At 54.8% G+C, this 26,866-nt stretch overlaps 1 protein-coding gene across 5 annotated transcripts in view; it reads left to right on the top strand.

The window, feature by feature from the left end:
* CHRDL2 (chordin like 2) overlaps positions 1 to 22,702 on the top strand; it is a 31,949-nt gene extending 9,247 nt beyond the window's left edge. The window contains exons 2-12 of one of the 5 annotated variants that reach the window (XM_078058550.1): positions 2,446 to 2,654; positions 6,522 to 6,615; positions 8,621 to 8,763; positions 10,918 to 11,011; positions 11,963 to 12,018; positions 13,704 to 13,872; positions 14,741 to 14,935; positions 17,089 to 17,262; positions 18,120 to 18,174; positions 21,425 to 21,517; positions 22,560 to 22,683. In XM_078058550.1, the coding sequence (XP_077914676.1) occupies positions 2,446 to 2,654; positions 6,522 to 6,615; positions 8,621 to 8,763; positions 10,918 to 11,011; positions 11,963 to 12,018; positions 13,704 to 13,872; positions 14,741 to 14,935; positions 17,089 to 17,262; positions 18,120 to 18,174; positions 21,425 to 21,515 (1,280 nt within the window). In that variant the 3' untranslated portion in view covers positions 21,516 to 21,517; positions 22,560 to 22,683. Of the gene's footprint in view, positions 1 to 2,445; positions 2,655 to 5,768; positions 5,837 to 6,521; positions 6,616 to 8,620; positions 8,764 to 10,917; positions 11,012 to 11,962; positions 12,019 to 13,703; positions 13,873 to 14,740; positions 14,936 to 17,088; positions 17,263 to 18,119; positions 18,175 to 21,424; positions 21,518 to 22,559 lie in introns of those variants that run through there. The other 4 variants (XM_036092148.2, XM_036092125.2, XM_036092138.2 and 1 more) reach the window with 4 other exon arrangements.
* The last annotated feature ends 4,164 nt before the right edge of the window (positions 22,703 to 26,866 follow it).

Genomic DNA, 26,866 nt, shown 5'->3' with positions numbered 1-26,866 from the left:
TCAGCGGCTGCCAGGTCTGTTGGGGGGGCGGCCTGGGCACGGGCTGAGACATTTTCTCTGTCTCCATGCTCTGAGCAGGCAGTGAGGGGGAGGGGTGCCAACTGGCACGGGAGCCAGGCTGCGGGGCCGCCCCAAGGAAGGTGGGAGAGGGTTTCTTCAGCAACAAGGCAGAGACCTAAGGCCGCCTGGTAGTGTCGCAATCGGCCCCTCCCTGGTGGGGGGAGGGGACTGAGGAAGAAAGACATTATTCAGTCCTTGGAGAGTTGGGCTGGCTCTGACAAGCACCCCAGCTGGGGCTGTGTCCCGCCCTCTCAGCCAGCAGAGGCCGAGAGATAAACACAGCTCATTTGATACGGGCCAGCCGGGGGCCTTGCTGGGAAAGGGATCTGCTGTCCGATTCCCCCCCCCTCTACTTTGGGGAGCTGGGGAGGGCGCGGGGAGGGAGCTCAGCCGCGTGCTCTTAGGGTCCCCAGGAAGCACAGACTCTGGAGGCATCATGACTGTGGCCTCAAATCTTTGTTCTGGGAGGCCCGAGAGGCTGAGCAGGAGCAGTGCAAAGAGCCAGGGGCAGGCCAGTTCCAGCTTCTTACAGGGGAAACTCTCTAAAGGTTAGGACTGGCCGTGGAGCTCCTCTCCTTTGGAGGTGTGTGTCGGACGGTACCCCAGCCCACCCCCCAACACTGAGAGGGAATTCCTGTCCTGCTGTCCTGCTAGTGTGCTGCTTTCAATTCTCTGTGATTCTATGAGTTCAAATGTCAAAGAGAAAGACCTAGAAAGCAGGCAGGAGGAAGTGTGAAAGGCGACCTCTAGATTCTAGACCAGTAGGGGACGAGGAAAGAAAATAGGGAATAGGGTATGGTGGCCGCTGAGGCAGAGAGTGGAGCCCCTAGGCCCTGGGATCGGGCACAAAGCCATGGAGAAGGGAGGTGAACTGCAAGGAGCTATGCCCGGGAGTGGAGTCCTGGGTTCCAGTCGCTAGGTGGATGGCCTAAGCAAGTCACCCAGGCACTGGATCCTCGGTTTTTCCATCTCCTTTTCTCTTAATGATGGTAACGATCCCAATAACCCAGCTTAGAGGGACTGGATCACCTATTCAAGATGACCCATCTTGCAGGGTCATTGTTACCACAATTATCATAATAATAGCATTCAACAAGTGTCGGGAACTGGGCTAAGTAAGTAAGCATTTGACAAGCATTACCCAATTTAATGCTCAAAACAACAACGTCAATGGGGTAATTAAGTAATTTATGTAAAGAGAAGATAGTAAACGTTGGCTCCTTTTTCCATAGCTCAATCTCATTTAATTCCATAAACCTTTGTGGACACTTAGCTTGTGCTGGGCACCTCATTTCCACCCTAGAAGAGCTCAGCTTATTCTTTAGGTAATGTAGAGTTTTCCTGTAAGAATGACAGCATCCCTTCTGGCTTGTAAAAATCACCCGCTACCCGTGAGGAGCAAGGGTGGCAGGGATAGGGCCAGAGGCGGGAGGATGGGGCGCGGGGCTGGAAGCCCGACCGGGAGCCCTGAGCCAGGGCTAGGTGGTGGTCCAGTAAGAGGGGAGGGGGAGGGCAGGCTGGGCGGCTGATGGGGTGTGAGAAGTGAGGAGAGGTGGTTTCAGGAAAGCAGGCTTGCAGGAGAAGTATCTAACCTAATGAAACAAACTTTCCTCATTCTTGAAGCATTCCCTTGCATATTGACAACTGAAACGCAGGTCACAAAAATAGCCAATTGACGTGCAGTCGTAGTAGTAGCAATGACTATATTAAGGATATTTAAAAGTCAGCTTTCGAAGAACCTTTCCCTAGGCAGCCCTTGTTTTCCCAATTTAAACCCTTTCATCACAGCTCCCTGAGATAGTAGGCTGTGAAAAGCAGGGGAGGAGCTCTGAGTGGCTTTATTGAAAAGGTGGGTCACAGGACCCAGAGAGAAGGTGTGCGTGCATGCGTGTGTGCGTGTGCGTGTGCGTGTGTGTGTGTGGAGAGAGAGAGAGGGTCAGCAGTGGGAAGGATGTGTGTGTGTGTGTGTGTGTGTGTGTGTGTGTGTTTGCAGAGATGTAGGAAATAAATAAGCAACATGGGACCAAAAGAGAGGAAGCCGGTGTGATTATGAGGGTAGAAGGAGCACTGAACTGAGAGTCAGGAGACGTGGGCTACCATCCCTGCTGGATGACGGACTTCCTATGTGACCTTAAAGGTGTAATTTATCCTCCGGGGCCTCAGATTGTTCATCTAATAACATTTATACCACAATTTAAATCTGTAAGCACTTTCACTGTTTGATCTTCCTAACTGTCCTATGAGAGAAGTGTTAAGGTTCAGAAAGGGGCAGTGACATGCCCAACGTCACACAGCAAGTGTGTAGTCAAGCTGACGGACTCAGATATTCCGGGCCCCTGCCTGGGAGAGCACATCTGGTGGGTTCTTTTCGCCTATCTGGTCCAGATGACATCCTTCCTAGAGCCAGAGAGAAGGAGGCACGAAGCAGGATCTTTGGGCTGGAGCCTCCCGGGACTGACAAAGCGCTGGTTGGTCTGCCAGGTCCAGACCTGTTCTGCCTTTTCCATGGGAAGAGATATGCGCCCGGTGAAAGCTGGCATCCCTACCTGGAACCACAGGGCCTGATGTACTGCCTGCGCTGTACCTGCTCAGAAGTAAGTTCCTCTGGCCCCTTGGCCACCTGTGACAGGTAGGGCACCCCAGAGGGAGGGTGGGGCCACGCCGCTTCACCAGTGAGTACTCAATGCGCGGGGGCTCCTGTGCACCTGCCAGAGATAAGGCACACCGCGGGGCAGTGGCTGGACCAGGCTGGGGAGCTGGGCCCTCCATCTTTCAGCCGGCCTTCCTTCCACCTTTGCTGCTGCCGGCCTCGCCTATGTCCCAGGACAAGAGCCTCTCTGTCCTGACCTCCCATTCCTTCCTTTCCTTGGGCCCTTTCCTCCAGCCACCTCTCTTGCCGCCCGGCCTTAGGATGTGTTCTCCCAACGCCACTGGCTCAAATATTGGTTCTTTAAGGCTTCACCCGAATGCCACCCCCTACCCCCAATAGCCTTATCTGATGCCTCACCTGCAAGGGTGTCATCTTCTGGGATGCCACATAAGTTTCTCTGTCCCTTCCTCCTGATCACTGTTGGCCAAGGATGACAGTTTTCTGTGCCTGTCCATTACTGCCCCTCCTAGATGAAGCCCCTGAGAGCGGATCTTCCTGGGCGCTCACTCAGACCCAGTTTGGTGTCCTGCCAGAGGCTGACCTACCAGAGGGGCAGAGACCAGATCTTCTTCTTCTTTTTTTTTAAAGATTTTATTTATTTAGTTGACAGAGAGAGAGACAGTGAGAGAGGGAACACAAGCAGGGGGAGTGGGAGAGGGAGAAGCAGGCTCCCCGCTGAGCCAGGAGCCCAATGTGGGGCTTGATCCCAGGATCCTGGGATCATGACCAGAGCCAAAGGCAGACACTTAACCGACTGAGCCACCCAGGCACCCCAGACCAGATCTTCTTTTTCACCTCTGTCTCCCCCCAATCCCACCCCAGCACCCTCCACAGAGCCTTGTACTACCAACTAGGTGGAATAAATAAGACCCCCATGTGGTCCAGAATTCTCAGGCCAGGTATGAGGGTGGAGGGGTGAGGATGGAGGGGGAGTGATTTGGGAGGCTTGCAACACCCTTAGCTCTACTTCAGCTGCCTGGGGCCCAGCCTGGTTGGTGTGAGATCCTTGGCTCTTTCTGTCTGGGTGCTGGTGCTGGGGTGGGGGGGAGGGGAGGGGGGCGGAGACAGGGTACCTACCTGGAACCAGCCCCTTGGTGCCTGTCTTTCCCTGCACAAAGCCAAGAGAGGAATGCGGGAGGCCTGTTAAGAGTCTCCCTCCTTAAGACAATACTCAAAGTGGGAGCAGAGAAGAGCTTCTGAAAGACACTGGGAAGTTGGGGGTGGGTGACCAGTCCCCCTCCTGACTCTGATCACTGGAGTCTCATTCCTCCTGGGAAGTTTCCCTCTGATTCCCCACTCCTTCTCCCATGGTTCCAGCGTGGACACAGCCCCCCACAACTGCCTCCCCTTGGTTCTCCTTAGCACATATGAGGCCAATCAGCCTTTACAAAAAGAACTTTATGAAATATAGCCAGACAGCAGAAAGAAAACCATAACAGAAAATTCCAGACATATCATGTGGTCCAGTTGACAAAGTCCAAGTTTTGTGATCCACTGGAGTTAATTCATTTCTCCCTCCCCAGAGTTCACACATGCAGCATTTCCCCAACCCAAGCGACTGTGCAGGTACCTCCAAAATACACCCGGAATCCCTCCACTTCTCTCCACCATCACCGCTCCCCTAATGAAAGCCACCTTCATCTCTCCCTGGGCTGCTACATCAGCCTCCCAACGGGTCTCCCTGTTCCCTCTCTAAGTCCGTCTTCCACACAGCAGCTAGAATGATCTTTTCTGCACATAAAACTGATGGCGTTATTCTACTCTTAAAACCTTCTAATAGTTTTTCGTTGCACCTAAAGTAAAATTCAAATTTCCTGCGTTGGGCTCTGCAGGAGCTACCTTCTGCCTTTTTCTCCGACCTCGTCTCCTACCTGCACCAACACTTCAACCTCAGTCCTACCTGGTTGTTCCTCCATCTGGATGTTTTCCCCCACGAGATCTTCTCACAGATGGTCCCTCCTACTCGCAGTTCATCACATACTTGTGACCCTTTATGAGGTTTCTTTGACAGCTGTTATTAAAATAGTCTTTGTTAACTCAATCACATCACCCTGCTTTATTATTATCATAAATTTAACATTTGAAATGATCTTGTTCCTACTTGTTTATTGTTTATCGTCTGTCTCCTGCTCCTAGGATGCACGTTCTGTGAGGGCAGAAACCGTGTTGGTCTCACTGCTATGTCCTTAGAGCTTAGAAGAGGGCCTGGCACCCAGCAGTCACGCAAGAGATACTGAGTGAATGAAGGAGTCCCCACCCCAGCCACCAGAGGTGGCTCAGCATCACGGAAAGTACCCAGATCCTGGAGACAGTGCTCATCAGTTGTGTGATCTTAGGCAACTCAACCTCTAGGACAGAGGCTCTTTCCTCATTGTGGAAGTGTGGATAGCTGTACCTACCCCGAGGATTGCTGAGAAGATGAAGGGACGTCATATATTTATATATAAGATAAAGCCCCTACCTAGTAGCCACTCAGCACATGGTAGTTATGACTTCCCGGAGAGGCGATCTGGCTGCAAGACCTGGTCACCTGCCCATTCAACCCTTTGCCTGTCTCCACCTTATTTCTGGCTGTAGGTTGCTGATCGTCTCCATCCCTTGGCTCCTCCAAGGCCAGAATCAAGAAAGAGATCCTAACTCTTCAGGTCACACAGTTCCTTGAACTCCACCCTAGTTACTCATCTGAGGGGCTCAGTTCACCCTCTAGACATTCTAAGTACCCAGGAGCACCAGGCCTCTAGAAGGCCCCAGTTCTGTGGACTCTGGGATGCCCCTTAGTGTTGATGAGTCCTTGCGAGCTGGCCATCTTGTGGAGCAGTGACCCCAGAGGGGCTGGGGGCTGGTCCAGGGTTTTCCATGGGGCAAGAGGTGCTGCGGGGAAACTCAGTGGGCAGGGGGGCTGGAAGCAAACCTGCCAGCTTCCCAGTTGGACAAAGCTGGCTCCATTCATCTAACCAAGAGGCCCTCTAGCACTCCTCTCCTGGCTCTCATTCATTCACTCCCTCCTTCATCCAGACCGGAACAGGCACTGGCTTGGAGCAGGGCCCTGAGCTGACGATTCAGAGATGAACAGACCAGGCCTGGCCCTTGTTCTTGGGAATCCATGGCTGAAAAGACAAGACTGATGTAAATGGTTCATTACAACACGGAGGGGAGAGTAAGGTGTGGGATGCCTAGGTCAGGCTGACAGACCAAGGGGCGGTGGCCTCTCTCTCTTCAGCTCCTCTGTTTCTGCTCATCCCCTTCTCTCTCTCTCTCTGTTTCTCTGCCCCATTCTCTTCCATTTGCTGTACATGGAAAAGCGTAAGAACTCTGGGCCCCTCCTTTGCTGCTGCCAGCTCCAAAGCTTCATGTAAGGTTACCCAAACCTCCCAGAGATTCAGGGAGTGGATCATGAAGCCCTGAGTCTTCTCCACATCAGGTTTCTAGTCGTGTCCCCATCCCTGTCACTTGCCCTCTCTTAACCATGAAGCTCAGGCCCAGAGGGAAAAGAAGGAAATCCCCGAGTTAAAACAACAACAGTGAAGATCAACATCAAAATAACTCCAGCCTTTTACTCGTATTTCTCAAACACCAGGAAGGGGACACGGGTCTGTGCAAACCCATGCACACTGCACCCTCCTCCGTGCTGGGGTGTGCGAGCAGGGGAAGGGGAGGGACTGGGCAAATTGAGTTGATTGCTTTTCTCCAGCCACAGGCATAAAACGAGTGTAGTGTCCCACAGCTGGGATGGGGTTTGGGGAGAGGACGGGTTCAGGTAGGAGGCAATGGTTCTTTGGAATCAGGACCCCCCCCCCCGTGTCCCCTGCAGAGTGCCCATGTGAGTTGTTACCGCCTCCACTGCCCTCCTGTCCACTGTCCCCAGCCTGTGACAGAGCCACAGCAGTGCTGTCCCCGGTGTGTGGGTAAGTAGCCTCCTTCCTCTCCCTTGCCCACTGACCCTCATCCCCATCCCAGTGTGGGCTTCTGGCTGAGGGGGGCCCCTGGAATGAGAGGGGGCAGACTCTAGCCATCAGAGGTTTGGAGGTGGCAAAGGTACTCAGGGGAAGAAACATCGTGGATCCCCCAGGAGGGCTGGGGTAGCAGCAGACGTCTCATTCCGAAGTAGCTGGGCTTGGCAGGAGGAGGGAGAAAATGTGGAAAGTGGCTGAAGGAAACAGGGGTGTGGTTGACCCGTGGATGGCACACTTGGGCCCCAATCCCTCTCTGGCTGGCTGAAGAGGAGCTGAAGAGAGAGAGGCCACCGCCCCTTGGTCTGTCAGAGGGAGTGGACATGCCGTGTGTCACTGGATGAGTGAGCAGGGGCTGGGAGGCCTTGTAGGGAAAGGCCAGGACCACCGCCCTGGGGCTGGGAATGACCAAAGGAGTTGAAGCACGTGGACTCGGAGATTCCTCGTGGTGCTGAGGTTCAGGCATTCTCTGTGTCTTGATGCTAAATGCCTATGATTCTATGATTTTAAGATTCTAAGAGCCTCTGAGACTGGGATTCTAGGAAGTAAAGGTAAAAGAGAGGAGAGGAGAGGCGGTCTGAGAAGGAATTGGCATAACCGAGTGTATATGTAACCAAATGGCCAACGAGGGGCAGCCAGTGGGGAGACCAACCCAAGAGGCGAGGAGATGTTGAGAGGAGAATCAATGCTTAGAAGCATCAGGAAGGTGATAAAACAGGGCTCCACACTGTGGTCTCCAGGCTCTGCAACCAGGGCTCTCCTGGTGAGCTGGGGACCTGTGTGTGGAGTATGTGTGTAAAGGGGCTCATTTTCCATGGGGGACCCCAGCAGGGATCTCACCATGGCTCTGACCTGGGTCATAGATATTCTTGGCTCTGGGTCCCCTTGGGGAGCAGAGGCTCTGAGCTTCATCCTGCCCGGTGAGGGGGGCATCATGTCCCCTCCTTGGCAGAGGCTCACTCCAGGAGGCCTTACCTCCCCTTGCTTTGTGCCTTGGCCCCTTCCTCTTTACATGTTCCTCTCTCCTTCACCCTGCCCCTGCCCTGCCCCTTTGCACGCCTGGCTCAACGGTTCTTCAGGACTCAGCTCAGCCATCAGCTCCTTCGGGAAGCCTTCCCTGAACAAGCCCCAGCTCCCACTCCCGGCTGAGTTAAGGGCTCCTTATCTGTGCCCCCATCCGCCCTAGCCCTTACCATACCAGTGTCACTGCTTGTAGAGTGTCCTTCTACCCAATTACATTGTGAGTTTCTTGGTGGGAGGGGCTGGGTCTTACTGGGCATTCCATTCCCAATGCCTAGCTTGTCGCCTGCTACAGAGAAGGTGCTTAGTAAAGGTGTCTTGAGAGAACGAGTGGCTTCTCTCAGGACTGGAGACTTATACCCCACTACCTGGCAGGATGAGGACTGGCTAACTGGCAGGTGCTAAGGAGCAGGGCTGCGGTGGCCAGTGAATGATGGAGCTTACACCAAGCACAGGGACAGTCTAGATCATCCAGCTGACATCACTAGGATCTAACTCTGCGTGGGACCTTGTTTTGTTCACTGCTGTCTCCCTACCACCTAGAACAGGCCTGGCACTAGAGGGGATTCATGGATATGCTCACTGAATGGGGAATGAACTAACGCAGGTCCCCACCAAATGGGGCTCAGTGGAGCTGAGGCTTCTGGCCTTGCCTTCTTGCTCTTGTGAGGGCCAGCTCAGACACTGAGGGGCTGAAAGGCCATGATGGGGACCCATGAGAGGGAGTGACATGGTCAGATGTAGGTATCAGCGAGACCTCTCGATTAGCTTATACGGAGACTGGCTGGGAAGGCTGAGGCCAGAACTTGGTTTAAATGCCTAGACAGGATAAGATGCAGAATCTTCAGGAAAGTGGCCCAGTGAATTTTGACAAAGCTTTTGGAGCAATGTGAAACTTCATTTTCTTCTTCCTCTTGCCCCCCCCCCCCCCCGCCTACAGAACCTCACACCCCCTCTGGGCTCCGGGCCCCCCCAAAGTACTGCCAGCACAATGGGACCATGTACCAACACGGAGAGATCTTCAGTGCCCACGAGCTGCTCCCGTCCCGCCTGCCCAACCAGTGTGTCCTCTGCAGCTGTACTGTAAGACCTTCCCCCTTCCCTTTAGCCCAGGCCAGCACAGACAGGCCTGCAAAGCACAGCAGTGTGGTCTGGGGGGACAGTGGTCCTCCTGGTCAAAGCAAAGTGAGAGTGAATGGGCTCCGGGGGAAGGGAACAGCTGGGGTTGGGAATGTCCTGCCCGTCTCTGGCCTTCCTCGTCCCCCTGAGCTGCCTGTTACAACATGCTTCCCCCGTGTACTCACATTTGCCCATTTCTGGGTTCTCCACTAGACTCTGCACTCCTCAAATGGAGGGAACATGCCCAATTCATTTTTGTATCTTTTGCTGCTACTGGCCCAGGGCCTGGCACACAGATGTCTATAATGATTGCTGAATGAATAAGAGAATGAGTGAATGATCAGTCCTGGGGTTCAGAGACAGGGTCAGACGGCTCGTTGCAAATGGATTTAATCTGAAGTCGCTGAAACTCCTCCGGCTGTGGTCAGAGTTGGACCTAGGCACAGGCAGAACTGACCCTGCAGTGTTACCAGGGGACAGAGACTGAAGCCAAGCAGGGCCTGATCTAGAAGGTCGGTGGGCTCCAGTGTGGCCCTGCTTTAGGCTGACAGGTGGCTTTCAGCCTGTCATTCTTACCCTGGGGCTTAGCTCATCTGTGCATTGGCAGGAGAAACTCCTGCTCTCCTGATCTCCACACCACCTGCTCATCAAACTTCTCCGGGCCTCCGTTCCTCTCTGCTAATCTGAGTTAGCAGTGACATCAGGGTAAGAGGCCTAGATTAGATGCCAGACACCCATGTTTGAGCCACGCTTCCCTGTGTGACCTTGATCAAGTCACTTCTCTGGGGCCTGCGTCCCCATCTCTTCAGCGAGAGGATCTATCCGTCTGAGATTCTGAATCTTCAAGTATCTGTGCTGCAGAGCGAACAATTTACAAATAATAAAGAGTGACCACTTAGAAATCAACATAGCAATTATTTTTTACAGGGCTTGAGCCTCTTCCGGCAGTCTAATCATATTGTACATGCCGGTTCACAGAGATGCCTTGTATTTATATACAGCACTCCAAAGGCCCTAAGAGCAGGAAATCACTGTTCTTATTTTTCAGATGAGGAAACTGAGGCTCAGATCAGTTAAGCAACTTGCCTAAGGTCACACAGCTAGTTAAATGGCCAAGCCAGAATTCAGAGGCAGGACCACATGACTCCAAAATTCATGTTTCCTTCTTCCCTGTATTGCACTACTTCCTGTAAAGGGACAAGGGCCCGGATGAGGAGGAGTCTGTGGGGGGAGACAGAAGTGATGGCGTGGCGGTAGGGTGGTGAGAACATTCTTGTGATTCCTTGTCCCTTCTCCTTGGATCCCGGGGTCTCCCCTTCTTTCTCCTCCTCCTTGTTTAAATGGGACTGGCTTGACTCCTGGCCCACTTCTGAGGCTCATGGGAAAAGGCAGAGGGAAAGGACTCGAGGTGATACCACTGTGTGCCCGGTACACCGTGCCTTCCAGTTTAAAAAGGGTTTTCACAACCACTCCCTCATCTGCTCTTCACAACCCAGATGGCAGTGCTCCCATTTCACAGAGGAGGAAAGTGAGGCGCAGAGAAGAGAAGTGACTCACCAGAGGTCATCTGGCTTCTGATTCCCAGAAGGCCCTTCCCTCGGCAGTGTTGCCTCTCCAGGCTGGTCCTGAAGCTGGGGACCTAGGGTTTTCAGTAAGAGCACGATGAGCCCAACATGTGTCCCATTGATCCCCGTCCTCTCTCTGGGCCCCCTGTCCCAGGTTAGGGGAGGAGGGCGTTCTTCAGTAGGAAAAGCCTGCAGCCTGGGCTCTAGTCCACTCCGCTGGGCTGTGTTTCTGATTTCAGGCAGTTCAGGCCCCCTTCAGGTCCTCCTCATCTGTAGGATGGAAGAACCCCACCTCACCGGTTTGCTGTGAGAGCCTAGGGAGAGACAGGGTCTGAAAACGCTTTAGAAGCTCAAGGATGAATGTTACCTCAGGGCCTGGGGAGGGAGTGGGAAGGGTACAGGGGACTCCCCCTCTGAGCTGGCTGGGCCTTGCCCAGGATGCTCTGCTGCTCCCTTCTTCTCCCACCTCAAGGCCATTTGCCGCCAGGGCAGGGGGCTCTCCTAACCCCAAGGCTGCTCCTCATCGGAGCTCATCTCCCGTTTGCTCTGTCAGGAAGGCCAGATCTACTGTGGTCTCATGACCTGCCCAGAACCAGGCTGCCCCACACGTCTCCCACTGCCTGCATCCTGCTGCCAGGCCTGCAAAGGTGAGTCTGTCCTAGATCTGGCAGTGCCCACTCACCCCACCCCAGGGACCTAGCCAGGGACTATTAGAGGTGGGGGAACCTCAGCCAGTGAAGGGCAAATGGCTTGAGCAGAATCAAGTGCACAGATGGTCAGACTGTACCCTGTGGGTTGGGGTAGTTCAGGAAAGCTTCCTGGAGGAGGCAGGACTGGGGAAGGGAGTGCTTCATACTAGAATGCTCCTCTAGACGTTGGCATTATGGAAGGGCACTGGACCGGGGCCAGGTGACTCCAGTTTAGTCTTGGTTCGTCCAGCTAATTCCTGCAGATTCCTTCCCCTCTTTGGGCCTCAGCTGTGTTTTGTGTGCACTGAGAGGCTGGCCTCAGACTGTCTGATTCCAGCGTCCTTGGTCTTTGAACCAAGAATGCTCGGAGGGAGCCAGACTGTATGTGAGGTGAGGGCTGGAGAGAGAGAATCCCCCTCAGGGCCTTGTGTGCTGGCACCCCACGGGGTGGAAGACAGAGTCCTGGGGTCTTCCAACTGGAAGGCCCGAGGTGCCTGAGTGGATAGTATAGACCAAGGCCTGGTGACCTCAAGTGTGGCTGGACAGGGTGGCTCCCCAGGGGGCTGCAACTAAGCAAGGCTGCAGGGATGGGATGCTGGGCCTTTGGGCATCCATGATGGGCACTGAATAAGATGCTCCAGCCCAGCCAAGAAGTTCAGTCCTAACGGTGACCATGAGGTCAGTGTGGGGAAACTGAGGCAGCAACCCAGTTGTAGGGAATTTGTCAACCCAAGGGTAAGGACAGGTTGTAGTGGGAAGTGGGAATAAGGCGCCACTGGGGCAGGGGGACGCGCTGGTGTGCAGGGACAGCACAAGTGGCACTAGGCCTGGGAGGCTGGAGGCCTGCAGGGCTCCAGTCAGCAAGGCTGAGGAGTTGGAGGCTGACCCAACTTCCCTTTGGGTTTCCAGATGGGTCAAGTGAGAGATCAGCCGAAGAGGACACCACGCAGTCACAGCCTGGGCTGGTGAGTGCACAGCTTTACTGACAGGGTGCGGAGAGGTGGTGAGGGCAGCTGGGAGCCACGGCCTCGAGCCCCGGACTCTGGGGCAGTCAGTAGCAGTTACTGTCCTCACTTCTCATTTGTCCCCTAGGTCGGCAACACGAGCTCCACCCTGTTCCAGCCCCTCTCCCTAGCCTCATGGCTGCTGGGTCAACAGGGGCCTGGGAAAAAGTACCATGCCGTACAAGAGCAGGCCCCAAACTTCCCCATTTCCCTCCTGAGGAACACTGTGACGCTGTTCTCTCCAAAGCCTGTGTCTGTCCTTAGTTCAGGCTGCCTCTGGGCAGCTCATTCCCCCGAGGGAATGGTCTCTGTCTTGGCCCAGCCGTCCCCACCCAGCCCCTGAGGTACTGGTTCTTTGTTTGGGGGCTACCTCTCTGTCCTCCCCTCTGTCTTGGCCCCTCTCCATCTTAGTCTGGACTTAGGATGAACTAAACTGCCCAGCTTTCTCTGGTCAGAGAGGAAAGAGGTAGGAGGATGGGCTTACACACTGACTCAAGTCCCCATCCCCACTCTGTGCTATGTCTACAATGGGAACAACTCCACCTCCTCTTTCAGCCTGGGTCACCTGGGCCCCGGGGGACTGGAGGCTGGCCTCCCGTGCTCAGGGACTCCCCAGGGGTCTGAACTAGCAAGCTCCCCCTTTTCCTCTGCCATTCCATCCTCTCCCTAGGAGGCAGTGTGCTAAGCGAAGCTCACCCAGGCTCAGTTCCAGGCCCTGAGCAGCTACTTACTGGATGACGTGAGCAAGTCCCATTAAAGGGTTGGGCTCCTCGATTCCGTCTTGCCACTATTCCACTTGACAGGCATTTCCTGGGAGCCTCCTATGTACCTGGGCCTCTTCTGGGGCCTGAGATAGTTTCCTGGGTGCTCTTGTGGGGTCAGTCTGGCCAGTCTCTGACTCAGAGACTATCTGAGCAGGAAGGGGCTGTAGGAGAAGGAATATGAGTGACTCAGTATCAGGGAGGGGGGTAATAAGCCCACTTGTTCCTCTGCCATGGCCTGGAGCTGCCCAGTCCTCTAACTATAAGCTATGATGCCCCTGCCCCATTACACCCCCCTCACCACAGACCCTTTTCTATCACTGCCAGTCTGCCCAAGGCCTGGTCTAGAGGGGCAGGGTCTCAGGATCTTGGATTCCAGGGGCTCAAGAAAGGGGGCTCTGGAGACCCAGGGTGTCCAGATGGGGCCTGCTCTTAGTCTTCCACCCTGTGAAGATTCTGGGGCCTGGTGAGACCTTCAGAGGCCCATCCTCTTCTCCCATCACCTAAATCTCCTGACTCTCATCCTCACCACAGCCTCACCTTCCATTTCTTAAATAGGAAGTTTCCTAGGTCCCTGATCGCTGTGTCTCCCAGATTAAGACCTCAGTACCTTTGTTCACTCCAGCCCCGAGGCCCTGGCTCTGACGGGCCTGAGAAGGGCTTGGTGGAGGCAGGATTTCCAAACCACCGTTCTGAGAGTTTTCAAAGATCCATTGTCTGAGAACGTCTTAGGCCGCATCCAGATCTTTCCATCCCTGACATGTGCCTCTCTTTACTGGGAAGTCCTGGTGGTGTCTAGCTGCAGGCCTCACTGCAGCCCCTGTCTTACGGCTCCCCTGCTGGTACTGGCCCATCAGTGATCCCCATCCTTCCTGCCATTTGCAGAGACGTTCCCAGGATCCGTGTTCAGGGGACAGTGGGAGAAAGAGAGGCCTGGGCACCCCAGCCCCCACTGGCCTCAGCTCTCCTCTGGGCTTCATCCCTCGCCACTTCCGACCGAAGGGGGCAGGCAGCACGACAGTCAAGATTGTCCTGAAGGAGAAACATAAGAAAGGTGGGGATGGGAAACCCCTCTGATCCCTGAGGTGGGAAAAGGGGGCCCCGACTGCCCCCGCCTCCCATCCCTGCACCCCCCACTCAGTGCCCTGACCTCAACTTGGCCAGGAGCTTGTAGATTCATAAAGCATCAAAACTGAAGGTGTCCTGAAAGGGCACCGAGGTTCAGAGTACCGAGTGAGACAGAACCAGCCCTAGAACCAAGACCATGGGGCAGCATGACAATATTGTCTGAGCCTCTGCCATGTCTTTGCTGGGAATCGAGGGGCACAGAACAGAAAGATGAAAAATGGTCCCTGTCCTCTAGGGGCTCCAGACATGTAAATAAATACTACGATAGAAGGAAGCGGTGAGAGAAAGTTGTGGACAAAGGAAGGAGGGAGCAGAGGAGGCTGTGGGCAGGTGGTCAGGATGCAGCAGGGAAGGAGCAGGGGAAGGGGAGGAAAGCAGGCTCCGTGCAGGACTCCCACTGGTGTGGCAGGCACAGCTGGGGAGGTACCTGCCGCGGCCCCTTTGGGACAGATGGGACACTGAGGCTAAGAAAGGGGAAGGGACCTGCCCGAGCTCACACCGCCAGGTATGAACTGGGTCTCAGTGCTCCCCCTGCCAGAGGTGCCCGTGACGGGCAGGGGGAGGACTCTCCATCTTCAGCAAGAATGTACTGGGCACGGGTCAGCCCTGAGTGCTGAAACGGGAGAAGTCAGGGACAGGGGACCAGTTTTATACCCGGCCTCCACTTTGCAGGCCGTGTGGCTGGGCCAGACCACTGGAGCAGGGCCTCCCCGAGTTCCCGCCCCACCCATTCCTGGACTCTGGCCCAGGTCTGCAGCACTGACCCTCCTCCCTTCCCGCCCTCCTTGGCCCAGCCTGCGTGCACAGTGGGAAGACGTACTCCCATGGGGAGGTGTGGCACCCAGCTTTCCGCTCCTTTGGACCCCTGCCCTGCATCTTGTGCACCTGTCAGGACGGCCGCCAGGACTGCCAGCGGGTGACCTGCCCCACTGAGTACCCCTGCCATCGCCCCGAGAAAGTGGCCGGGAAGTGCTGCAAGATTTGCCCAGGTACGAAAAGGATGCTGGGGGCAGGGAGGGCACTGGCCACAGTGGGCCCAGGGTCCCTCTCCCCAGGGCACAGGTACTTGGAACATCTCCGACACAAATGGGGCATGGACTCAGAGCCACAGGCTGCAGGAGTTTTAGATGCACTGGAGTGGAAAATGCCCGGCTCACAAAATATTTGCCTTAGAGAACATCTAAGGCTCTAGTGGGTCGATTCAGAGACTCTCGCACATATACACAGAATCAATCAAATAATGTTCCAGATTCTATGAAATCACAAGATCGTGGGATATTAGGACTTTGGGGAGGGGGGAAGAGCCAATATTTATCGAGCACTTACCATGTGCCACGTAGGTATTTTGCATGCATGAATTCACGGACTCCTCACAACACACAGACAGGGCAGGACTATTTTTCTCCATTTCACAGACCAAGAGAAGATAAGTACCTTGTCCAAGGTCACACAGCTCGAATGGCAGCTGGAGTCTGAGCCCCGGACTGTCTTGCTCCACAGACAGTGCTCTTGACCACTGCTGTCATCCTTCAACCCTCACGTACCTGTGGGAAAAGAGAAGGGATTTTCCTAAGTCCCACAGCAAAGTGGTGGGGGAACTGGAGTTAGAACGCAGGCTTCCAGACTAGCCAGCTGAGTTCTTCCAGCACTGTTGTGTGAGCCTAGGATTAGTGGGCGTGCAGAAGCAAACATCAGAGTATCTCGTGGGAAGAACAGCCTGTGGTTGTCAGCAGGAGCTGTCGTGAGGAGCAGGCCCCTTCCCTCAAGGCTGAGCAGGTGGGGTAGAAGGCGCGGGCTGATTAGCCAGCTGGGTCGGCAAAACCAAAGGGAGAGGAATAAGGAAGAAAAAAGGGGAAGGAAACATGCACCGAGAACCTTCTAGTGCCAGGTATTTTACTGTGATTTCACATAGTTCACGTACTCCTCACCTCTCAGATAGCTTACAAATGAAATGACAGAGTGGCTGCAATCATCCTAAGTCTCCACCTACCCCAGGCTTTAACGTCAGGAAGGGTGCATCCACTTTAGCTCGCTTACCAACTGACTTCCTAACTTACTCTTGTGAGCTTAGACAAGTGATTTTCCTTTCTCGAGCCTCAGACAGAGTTGAGGGAAAATGTGTCATAAATTGTAAATCAAAATCCAAACATAAGGGATAGGGTCGGAGTAATATGCTACTGGGAAAGGGTTAGAGAGGGAGCATGACGGGGTGGTACCGGAAACACATGAGCGGTAGGGGTTCAACTTGAAGTCTCTGGAGCCTGGCTGTAGCTCACTACTAGGCTCCTTCACAAACACAGACCTCCGTCCATTTTCCCTTAAAAATATTGAGACTGTAGCCTTACAAGTCTTAGCGGGACATCTCAAAGGGCTTCATAACTAGTAAGAGTTTCGAAGGAAGTGTGTATGTGTAGGGACTTAGTCCTTCAGTCCCTGAAAAATAGGGAATGTTGGTATGTGGAAAATTCTGGAGAATGTCCTTGGAATTCCAGCATGTTGAGGCTTTAGGACTGGATCCAATTTGGGACCAAAACCCATCACCACTATCACCAGCATCCCCCCACACAACCCGGCACACTCTTACAGTGGGATCATCATCCCCTCCACCACCTCTCCCACCATCAACAACCATGATCTTCACTGTCGCCATGATCACCTCACTCCTCCCACACCTTTCATTCTGTGTATGTTCATGAGAGCCTGTGCTTGGTGGTGTGGGTGACTCAAAAGACAGCCTGTCCTTCACCCGTAGGTCGCTTGTAGAGAAAAACATACCCGAGGGAGACAATTACAAGGCAATGCAAGGTAGTGAGACCAAGGGCACGAGTGGGAGGCATAAGCAAGAAGGGTTTTAAAGGCTGTGAGTGGGAAGAAGCAGGGTAAGCTACGCTGTTCCAAGTGGGCTGCCTGGAGGAGGTGGAAGAGGAGCGGGGTGCAGAAGGATGAGAAGTTTTCTGATATGCTGATCAATGGGAGGTGAATGGGAGAGGCGGCCCCTCTCTCTGGTACCAGGGCACCAGAACTTTCCCAAGGACCTTAAAGACCTGAGGGGGATGTCAGACTAGTGGCCTGGCTCCCTGGGCCTACCAGGCAGGGGTGGGGGTGGGGGTCAGAGTGTTCACGAGCTCCTTGTCTTCCCCAGAGGACAAGGCAGATCCTGGCCCCAGTGACATCAGGGCCACCAGGTGTCCGAAGGTGCCAGGCCGGGTCTTCGTCCACACGTCAGTAGCTCCAAGCCCAGACAACCTACATCGCTTTGCCCTGGAGCATGAGGCCTCTGAGCAGGTGGAGATCTACCTCTGGAAGCTGGTAAAAGGTGAGCATTGGCCTACTCCCAGCCGGGCTTACCTCTGGCATGTCCCCCTTACCAGGGGCCTTAGGGGCATTTTGTGGATCAAAGGCCTCTAGCCCAGGAAGACCTGCCTCTGGCTACCCTTCTAGATTTAAGTCTCCAATTCCAAGATAGAGGGAGACAGAGATTCTGTCTGTGATTCTCTGACAGTTCTGATAAGCTCATCCACGGGGTGACGCCAGGGCCTCGAAGTGCTCCCTCTCCTGGGAGGAAGGGGTTGTTGCACTTGCGAGGAGCCAGGAAGGGTAATGCCTATGCAAAAGCGTATTTTGAAGCAAAAGGCATTTTGAGGCAAAAGGCATGTCTACTGGTAGAACATCAGCACGCTATGAGGGGAGAGCTTCTCAGGCAGAAGAGCCTTCACGGCATCCTCAAAGCAGGAGGGCCTGGAGACTAGTCTCATTCAGCCTTTTCTGTGTGGTGGATTCTATCCCTCCAATAAGTGGACATCAGAACATAGTTCTCATTCTGTGCGAAACTCACCAGATGCAACAGGATGCTCAGATCACCAGCTGAAGGTCAAGAGGAGTTGTCATTGAGAAGGGAATTGCTGAGAGTTGGGCTTTTTGGCTCTTCTTGCCTAACATAGATCCCCGGGGTAGAGTAAAACAAACTAAACCCTTTAAGTGTGAATTAGCTGTGAGGTCACTGTTCTCTCCCGATGGGTCTGGCTGGAGTGGGCAGGGGTGGAAGAGGGGATGGTCATGATAATGATAACCAGCGTGTGGAGCACTTTAGAGTTTACAAAGTGCTTCACACTCATTATCTCATTTGATTCTCAACGATCCTGAGAGTTAGGTATTATTATCCCCATTTTACAGATGAGGAAACTGAGGCTCAGAGAGGTGAAGTACCTGGCCCAAGGCCACACAGCCAGTAAGTGGAGGACGGGAGCTAGAGCCCATGTCTTGTGACGTCAGATGCGGCTCTTTCCCTGCTCTACTCTGCCTCCTGTCCTAGGAGGAATGGACGAAGAAAGCGGAGCCGTTCAGCCTGGAGAAGAGAAGACTCAGGGGGACAGGACCATTGGCTTCCTGGCTCTGAAGGACTGCTCCAGGCAGGGGGAGCGGTTGTGTTCTGAGTGACTACAAGGGTCAGAACGACAAGCAGGGGCTTTGAGAATCAGACAGACCTGAGTTTGAATCCCGGCTCTGCTCTTTCTTAGCTGTGTGGCCTTGGGCAATCACTTGACCTCTCTGGGCCTCAGTTTTGTCTTCTGTTAATTGGGAAGGAGGGTTTTGGGAGGATTAAATGAAATAACATGGGTACAGCCCTGACCTACAGTAGGTGCTAACATTAGTATCTTCATCCCACCTCCTCAGTTAGAATTACAGAGAAGCATGCTTCCACCAACGAGAGGAAGCACTTTCTCATACCTAGACCCTTTCTGTCAAAGAAGCGGGGAGCAAGCTCAGTTCACAGGGATGTGCAAACAGCGACTGGGCGGGGGCTCTGCCACAGCCGAGGAGTTAGATTCAGCAGCCCTCATCATTGTTTTGTGCCTGGACAGGTGCTGGTTTCCTCCAGACCCCCACCAACCCCACCAGGTACTGGGACCACAGAGAGTAATAGGTCCCAGTCTCTGTCCGTGGGAGCCCAGGACTTAGTGACTTGGATGCAGTGGGAGCTCCCCGGGAGCTGAGCTGGTCAGGCTGGAAGGCTTCGTGGAGGAGGGGCCTGCGGCTGGACAGGCGTTAGGAAGGCAAGAGGAGCGCTTTGCAGGCAAAGAAGGGTGGCAGCAACAGCCTCAGACCGGCCCTGGAGCCTCTGCTTCCATGCCCTGTGCTCCGCCCCGTGATGGGTGTGTAGTAGCCCCTGCTAAAGTGTTTCATTTCATCCGTAGAAGAAACCTGAGGGATATGCATTAATGCACCATCTTGCAGATAAAACTGAGTCTGAGAGGTAAAACGACTTGCTCAAAGTCACACAGTTTAAGCACTCAAGCAAAGATTCAAACCCAGGTCTGAGTCTCCCCAGAGCTGCTTCCACGGAGGCGACCTAATGCTTTCAGAGAGGTGCCTGAGCAAGGCCAAGGTGTGCCCAGGATGGCGCAGACTGGAGCGCTGTAGCTCAAGGCCAATCTCAATACCACCAGGCCCAGCAGAAAAGGAGCAGGTGGTGGGGACTCCTCAACTTCACGGTGCCAGGCCCTACCTTCCTGTGACTGGCAAAAACCCCCTCCCCATCTCCTGCCCCGCTGGGCTGCCTAAGTGCCTCCCTGCCCCACACCGTGGGGGTCAAAGCAAACACTCCCGAGCTCGGACTGTCAGTGGGAAACCCTCTTTCTTCACCCAGAGGAGTGGAATCAGTGGGCCTCGGGGGCAGGGAGAGGAAGGGGAGAACTGGCCTGGAGACACCAACACCCGGACTCGGGCCCCAGAAGCTGGCTTATTGTTAAGAGCCTTTTCGATTCTGGAGTTTCAGAGTAGAAGGGACCTCAGGGGTCCTGATTCCAGCCCCTGTCTAGGAAGGAAACCCCTTACGGCCTCCCGGATGGTCTCCTGGATGGTCTCCAGCCCCTGACTCCGCATGCCCCCAGCCCACCTCCACTGTGGATGGCTCCACCTAGAAAGGGTTTGTTTTCGCATTGAGCTGAGCCTCACCTGCCGGTACTGTCTCTGCCCTGGGGGTTCACAGAGCCCAGCTGCCCTCAGACCTGGCACATCCTCCAAAGGCATGGCCATGCTCCTCAGGCTGGCTCTTGATTCCAGGTCCAAGAGCTCAGTTCTTACGATCATGCTTTACAGGCTACAGTGTGAAGACCCTCCCTCGTCCCTGTCACCTCCTCTCCATTTGCGTTCTGGGGTGTGTGCAGTGGCAGGCCTGGGCAGAAGGACTTATCACCATCTCAGGCTTGTGATATAGCCTGGGCCTTTGGAGCGAGTCTCTCCCATATCCTGGTCCTTGGCATCTGGACTGGGGGTCCTGAGAACGATGCTGGACATTCCCAGCCTCCTGGATCTTAGTGCTGACCGTTCTCCTCAGTGGCCTCCTACTCAGATTTCCATAAGCAAGGCCAATTCTTCGTTTTCTTGGGAGCTGTGCTGGGTGGCAGAGGCCTTGCCATCACACCTGTTCTTTCTGGCCACAGACCCGGGCGGTCACAGCTGGTGCAACTTCACAGCCCGTGTGCTCGGGGTTTCAGTGCCTTGTGTGGTACCCGGGGCCAGCTCCCCATGGGACGCAAACATCAGGAGATCCAGCTAATGCCTCATTCCCTTTAGGGCCCGGGCTAGATTGGGTACACATATGTTTCCTTACCCATCCATTCATCGAGGGATCATCACTCGTTTGTTCATTCGTTCACTTATCCTAAATGACTAATGTGGGCCAGGCGCAGGGGAACCAGAGAGGAAAAGCCCTGCAGAAGTAACCAGGGGAGGCAAGAACAGACACAATGATAGCACAATGGAAATAGGTATAATCATCAACAGCAGCTAAGAGCTTCTGGGTGCCCCAAGGAGGGGAGATCAAGGAAGACTTCCCAGCCAAAGCCTGGAGGATGAGTAGGAGTCTCTGGAGGCAACAGGAGAAACAGAAGTCAGTGGGAGAAGGAGTTGCAGCAGAGCGGTGCCCTATGTAAAGGCTTGGGCCCCTCGGGGGACTTGAAAGTAGTCGGTTAGGGCTGGAGCACAGGAAGGCCGCCCAGGGGCTGGGTGAACAGAGCCTCGCACTGAAAGGGGGCCTACCACTCTGACACTTGATGTTCTTGGGAGTCCGATAAGCACACCTATTGATTTTTATCACACGTCCTATACCCAGAAAAAAGCATGACCAGTCCATATGGGCTTCCCCCCTCCCCCCGACCCCACACTGTGGACAGGTGAGTAGTGTGAGAGCAGGATGCTGAGGGTGACAGCTGGAGGGTCAGCAGAGAGGTGATGAGAGGTCAGGGAAAGGGAAGGACAGCTGAGGTATGGTTTCGAATGACTGCAGTTAGGATCACAGATTGCAGGCGGAGTATGAGGGGTCAGAAGTCTAGTGTAGTGACCCAGGCAAGATGTGATGGGGCTATGGTCGGAACAGGGGAGGGGAGTGACTGGGTCCGGGCTGTGTCTAAGTTACCCAGTTCCACTGACTGCATGGCCCCACCTTTTCCTGCTCATGCCCTTGCCTCTGCCCTCAGGAATCTTCCACTTGATTCAGATCAAGAAAGTCAGGAAGCAAGACTTCCAGAAAGAGGCACAGAACTTCCAGCTCCTCACCGGCACCCATGAAGGTGGGATGTTAGGCCGAGCAGGGGGGCCTGGGAAGAGAGCTGGGCCAGAGGCCAGGGGCCTCTTGGGGAGCTCCCGGCCGCTGGTGCTGGGAGGGGGGCGGGGTGGTTGTCAGCCACAGATGGGCAGTTCCCGGCACAGGAATCCAGTGGGCGTCGGGGCCAGAGATTTCTCAACTCAGGGCGCCTGGGAGCGGGAAGGTGAAGCAGAACCATCTGGATTTGGTCCTGGGAGTGGAGGAGAGAGGGCTGTGGAGGAGGGAAGCCTGAGCCCCCACACCCTGACACTGCCTACCCCCTCTCTATGGGACTATTTCCTACTGAAAACTTCCTAAGCACTTTCCTTCTGATGCCCCTTGATTTTCCCTACACTATACTGAGGAAGATGGACCCAGGTGGGGCTTGGGGTGGGGGGGTGGGAGGGGGAGAGGAAGTCACAGATGGGCGTGTCACCAAGAGGTGACACCCCAAATGCTGGTTGGTTGAAGGTGGGGGTCACAAGCCAAGAACTGATCGGGATAGGGTTTTATGATGGAAATACCCATCCATTTTGACAAGTCAAAATCCATTCTTCTTCAGCCACCCTGCTGGTCTCCCCATGAGTGTGATGAGGGAGAAGGAAGGGGTGGTCTCCCAGGGCTGCCCAGCTTTTCCACTCCCAGGGCTCCCCGAGACTCCAGCAGGGAGTCCTACTTGGTGACCAGGAGGCACAGGCTGGGCTCTGGAAGAAACGGTGGCATCCCCTCCCACAGGCTGGCCATTAGTTAACAAGGCACGTTCAAGTCTGTTGTCTCATCTGATCCCTAGGATAACATGTGAGGTGTGAGGTGGGGATTGGCAACCACATTAAGAAATGAGGAAACTGAGGCATGGGGAGAGGAAGTGACCACTCCTGTGGACTCCAAACCCAGGCTCTCACCACCCTTCTTGTGCTAAGTTTTTCCCACCCCAGTCACTCTGCCTCTCTTGGGCACATGCATGCACACATGCACACCCCACAGCTGACCCCCACCCCCACACCCCTCTTCTGCTTTCCTCTATCCAGGTCACTGGAACGTTTTCCTAGCCCAGACCCCGGAGCTGAAGGTCACAGCCAGTCCAGACAAAGCAACCAAGACCTTATAACAAAGACCTAAACAGTTGCAGATACGAGCTTTATCGTTTTTGTTGTTATATATTAATAAATGATAAGTTGCATTACCCCTCAACCCTGCCTGCTGAGTTCATGTCCAGTCTGCGTGTGTTCCCACAGGGACTGCAAGGCAGGCCTGGTTATGTCCATTTTACGGGGTTAGAGACAGATGCGGCAGGGGTAGAAGCTGGCCCCTGTCCTCGGAGCAAACTGTTCCCCCAGCCTCCCTGCCCAGGCCTTGTCTGCCTCCGGGGCCTCTCCCGGCTCTGCACTGCCTCCGTCCCTGGCCCCCAGCTATGGTTCCTCCTGCTGTTATGGGCGCCCCCCTTTCTGGAGCTCACTGGCCCTGAGCCTACGAAAGGGACTGACTCCAGTTAGCCAGTGGAGGGGGAAAGGGAGCCTCGAGGCACTTTCCCCAGTGAATCTTCCAGGGATCCTTAGAGTTGTCAGCCACGCTCTGCGATGAGGAAACTGAATTTCAGGAGGAGCGGTAATTTTCGCGGAGCCTCGGGGCAGGGCAGTAGCAAAGGCCGAGCCGGTGCCAGGTCTCCTGCTCCAGGCTCGCACTCCTCCCCCCGTCTGCGTCACTGATGGTATAAGCACCACAGTCTGGGAAGAGAGCCTAACAGTTATAATTAAAGACAACATTAATAATTTCCCCTGCCTACATGTACGATTACTTGCAATTTCAAAGATGTTTTAAATGCTCACGATTCCACTTAAGATGAACAGTGTAGGAATTACCCCGCTTTTAGAGAAGAGGAAACAGAGGATCAGGATGGGCCAATGTCTTCCCCAAAGCCTCACAGTGATAGCGAGGGAGGCCAGGACGAGAACTCAGGCCCATCGCCTCCCAGACCCGTGCTTCCCCTCCAGCACAGCACTGCTCTCCACCCCAAGCTGGACTGGAAGCTGTGGAGGGGCGGTGTAAGATGGCCTAAGGGCTGGAGTTCTGCCACCTGCAGCCACTTAGAGGGCTCTGACTATTGTCCCCTGAGCCTCGGTCTCTGTACCCGGGTGTCTGACGTCTGGGAAGTCTGCGAAGCTGCCTATCAGTGCTGCCCTCCCTGGGCAGGGACGAATGCCACTAACCCTCCGCCAGCTCCCAGGGGCCTGGTTTGAGAGGCTGGGGTTTGAGGAACATGGCTGGAATCTCCCCCTCCTCCCCTGCGACAGCAGGGCCGTGGGGAGCACAGGCCTGCCCAGACGGAGGACACTTTAGCTGGCTCTGAAGGACGAGGAGGATTAGAGGAAAAGGCGGAGGGACGGGGGGAAGGGGGTCAGAGATGCCACAAGAAGAGATGGTACATGGGAGATGGAAAAGCGCATGTTCTAGGGGGAGTCACACACAGCTCACTGTTGCCGGACAGTATAATTTGAGGCAAAGAGCGAAGGGAGGTGAGGCTGAACGCCCAGCTGAGAAGCTCTGGCCTCATCCTGAGGGCAGCCGGGAGCCCTGGAAGGGTTTCAGTGCTTTGGTCAGATCTGTGGGTTAGCAAGCCGGCTCTGCCTGCTGGGTGAAGAACGGCATGGCGGCGTGTGACAATGGCCGGGGCAGGGGAGAGGCGATGGGCCCAGAAGGGAAGGCAGCACCGACGACGGACTGGACACAGGGCTGAGAGAAAGCGAGGAGGGTAGTGCGCAGTGTCTCATGTGCTGACTGCGGAGAGAACCCAGAAGTTTCAACTGAGCACACGTTGAGTCTCAGGAGATACCCCTGGCTCTTGGGGTACATTATGGGTCTGGGGAGAAGGTCGGGCCAGAGACAGGGGAGTCTGGGGGGGCTGTTGGCCTACAGGTGGTAACTGAAGCCAGGAGTTGGGTGGCACTGGCCTGGAAGAGTCTGTAGAGTGAACCCCAGAGCCTCAGCAAAGGAATCCCCGCGGAGGCAAGAGAGAAGCCAGGAGGGTGTGGTGGCTGAGAGTCCAGTAACACAGGGCCTGGGAAGGGTCCTCCGCAGGGACCAGGAGGCTTCTGGTGCCTGTGGCAATGGGCACTGTCAGGAGAATGAGGAGGCGGGAAGAGGTTTTGGGGGGCTGAGGTGGTGTCAGGGAGGTGAGGAAACAGACAAGTCTTTGAAGAACTTTGGTGGTAAAGGAGACGGGAGAGGCAGGCAGTGGCTGGCGGTGGACATGCATGGAAGAAGAGGGTTTTTCAGACGGGAGAGATGTAAGCAAGTCTTGGTGATGAGGAGACCTCACAGGACAGGGAAAGTAGAAGAAGAGGAGTGAGGATGGAAGAGGGGAGGTTTAAGGACAAGTTAAAATCCATTCTTCTTCAGCCACCCTGCTGGTCTCCCCATGAGTGTGATGAGGGAGAAGGAAGGGGTGGTCTCCCAGGGCTGCCCACCTTTTCCACTCCCAGGGCTCCCCGAGACTCCAGCAGGGAGTCCTACTTGGTGACCAGGAGGCACAGGCTGGGCTCTGGAAGAAACGGTGGCATCCCCTCCCACAGGCTGGCCATTAGTTAACAAGGCACGTTCAAGTCTGTTGTCTCATCTGATCCCTAGGATAACATGTGAGGTGTGAGGTGGGGATTGGCAACCACATTAAGAAATGAGGAAACTGAGGCACGGGGAGAGGAAGTGACCTAATCAAGATCACACACTGGTAATTGGAGGGGTTAGATTCTAGCTAAGGTCTGCGATTCTATACCCCGATGGGTCCTAGAACACTGAAGGGGCCAGGTCTTCAGTGGCCCCTTCACTGCGGTTGGGCAGGTGCAACCAACCTAGGCTCAGAGCCTCCACCTTCCCATGTAGCTTCCTGGCACCCAAACCTGATCTTCCTATTATGACGCCAAGCCTGCCCTCTAGGTTTCCTGGGGAGGCTTCTTCCTCCTCCAGTAGCTCTGAAGCCACCTCCCCCTGTCCCTCCACGAACCCTGGGCTCTGGGAAATTCAGTATTTCTGAGAAACAGGACGTGGCCTGTGGTTTGGGGCTGTCCTGGGGGTAAGGGAAGGCCTGGGGCCCCACCAGGCACAATGGCATCTCTCTGCAGGGCAGGCCCGGCCACCCCCCTTCCCCGCACCCTGGTCCCTGGAAGACAGCCTGCCTGCCTTCCCCTGCTGCAAGGCCAGGTCATGGAAGAGGAACGGGAGGTGCTGTAGAAGGCTGACTGATGTTGGAAGGGGGGGGTGGCATGCGTTTCTGTGGACAGGGAGCTATCTCAGACCTTCTAGAGTGGGAATTAGGACCTGGATCTCTGCCCCAGCTCAAGGCTGCTTAAATGACCATAGTACATCTGATGTCTCTCCCCAGTCCTACCTTTTCACCTCTGACACAAAACAGAGCCACAAGATTTGCCCAAGGTCCAATGTGGCCTAGAGTTGGCCCTTACAGAGCCCGCAGCGTCTGACTTCCATGTCCACACCCTCTCTTGCCCCCTGATGTCGGGGCTGGAGGTGAGATCAGCCTTCTCACCAGCTCCTCTGCTGCCACCCCTGCCCCCTGCCACTCCCTTCCCAGCGAGTCTTGCCTGCCGTCCCAGAGTGATCTTCCAGAAACGCAAATCTCACCCTGTTTCCCCTCATTAAGGCCCTTCTTCAATGCCTTCCCTCCTGGCCCCTCAGGATCTGCTGCCTCTTTGGCCCCAACTCGCCATCATCTCTCCCAGCAGCACTCTGGGATCCAGTTTGCTGCTCTACCTGACCAAGCTGGGATGGACCTGAGCTCCAGGAAGACCTGGACCACAGGCTTTGACCCCATCAGGACATTCTCTGTTGCGCCCTGCACTCCAGTCTGTTCTTCCCAACCAACTCTTTCAGTTCTCAACTGCTCGGGCTCCTAACAGCTCTCAATCAGACAGGGGACAAAGGAGCTGCCCTTCCAATTCCCATAGAAAGATTCTGGGGAATGAATCTGGTTGGTCTCTCTTGGGTACATAATCCATCTTAGGTGATCAGGGATGAGGTATTAGAATCATGATTGGAGTGGGAGGAGCAGTTTCCTCAAATAAGGAGGTGGGCAGCACACAAATGGTCAGTAAAGGGATCCCCATTCCTAGCTACCATCACTACAACTTCAGACCACTTCTGAAACCAGTGTCCTCTCCTCCACACCTTAAAGATGCTGTTCCCTCTTTCCGGAATGTCTTTCCCTGGTCTCTTCCTGTAGTACTCCAGCTTATGCTCCAAGTCCTCCTCAGAAAAAGCCCTCCCTGGGCCTCCCTGCTGCCCCAGCATTATATGATCTTCTGTAACCAAACACATGCTTTTGGAT

Source organism: Halichoerus grypus, chromosome 11 (genome assembly GCF_964656455.1).
Source record: "Halichoerus grypus chromosome 11, mHalGry1.hap1.1, whole genome shotgun sequence".
NCBI lineage: Eukaryota > Metazoa > Chordata > Mammalia > Carnivora > Phocidae > Halichoerus > Halichoerus grypus.
The sequence above is the reverse complement of the archived record's forward strand: the minus strand, read 5'-3'. Positions and strand labels throughout refer to the sequence as shown.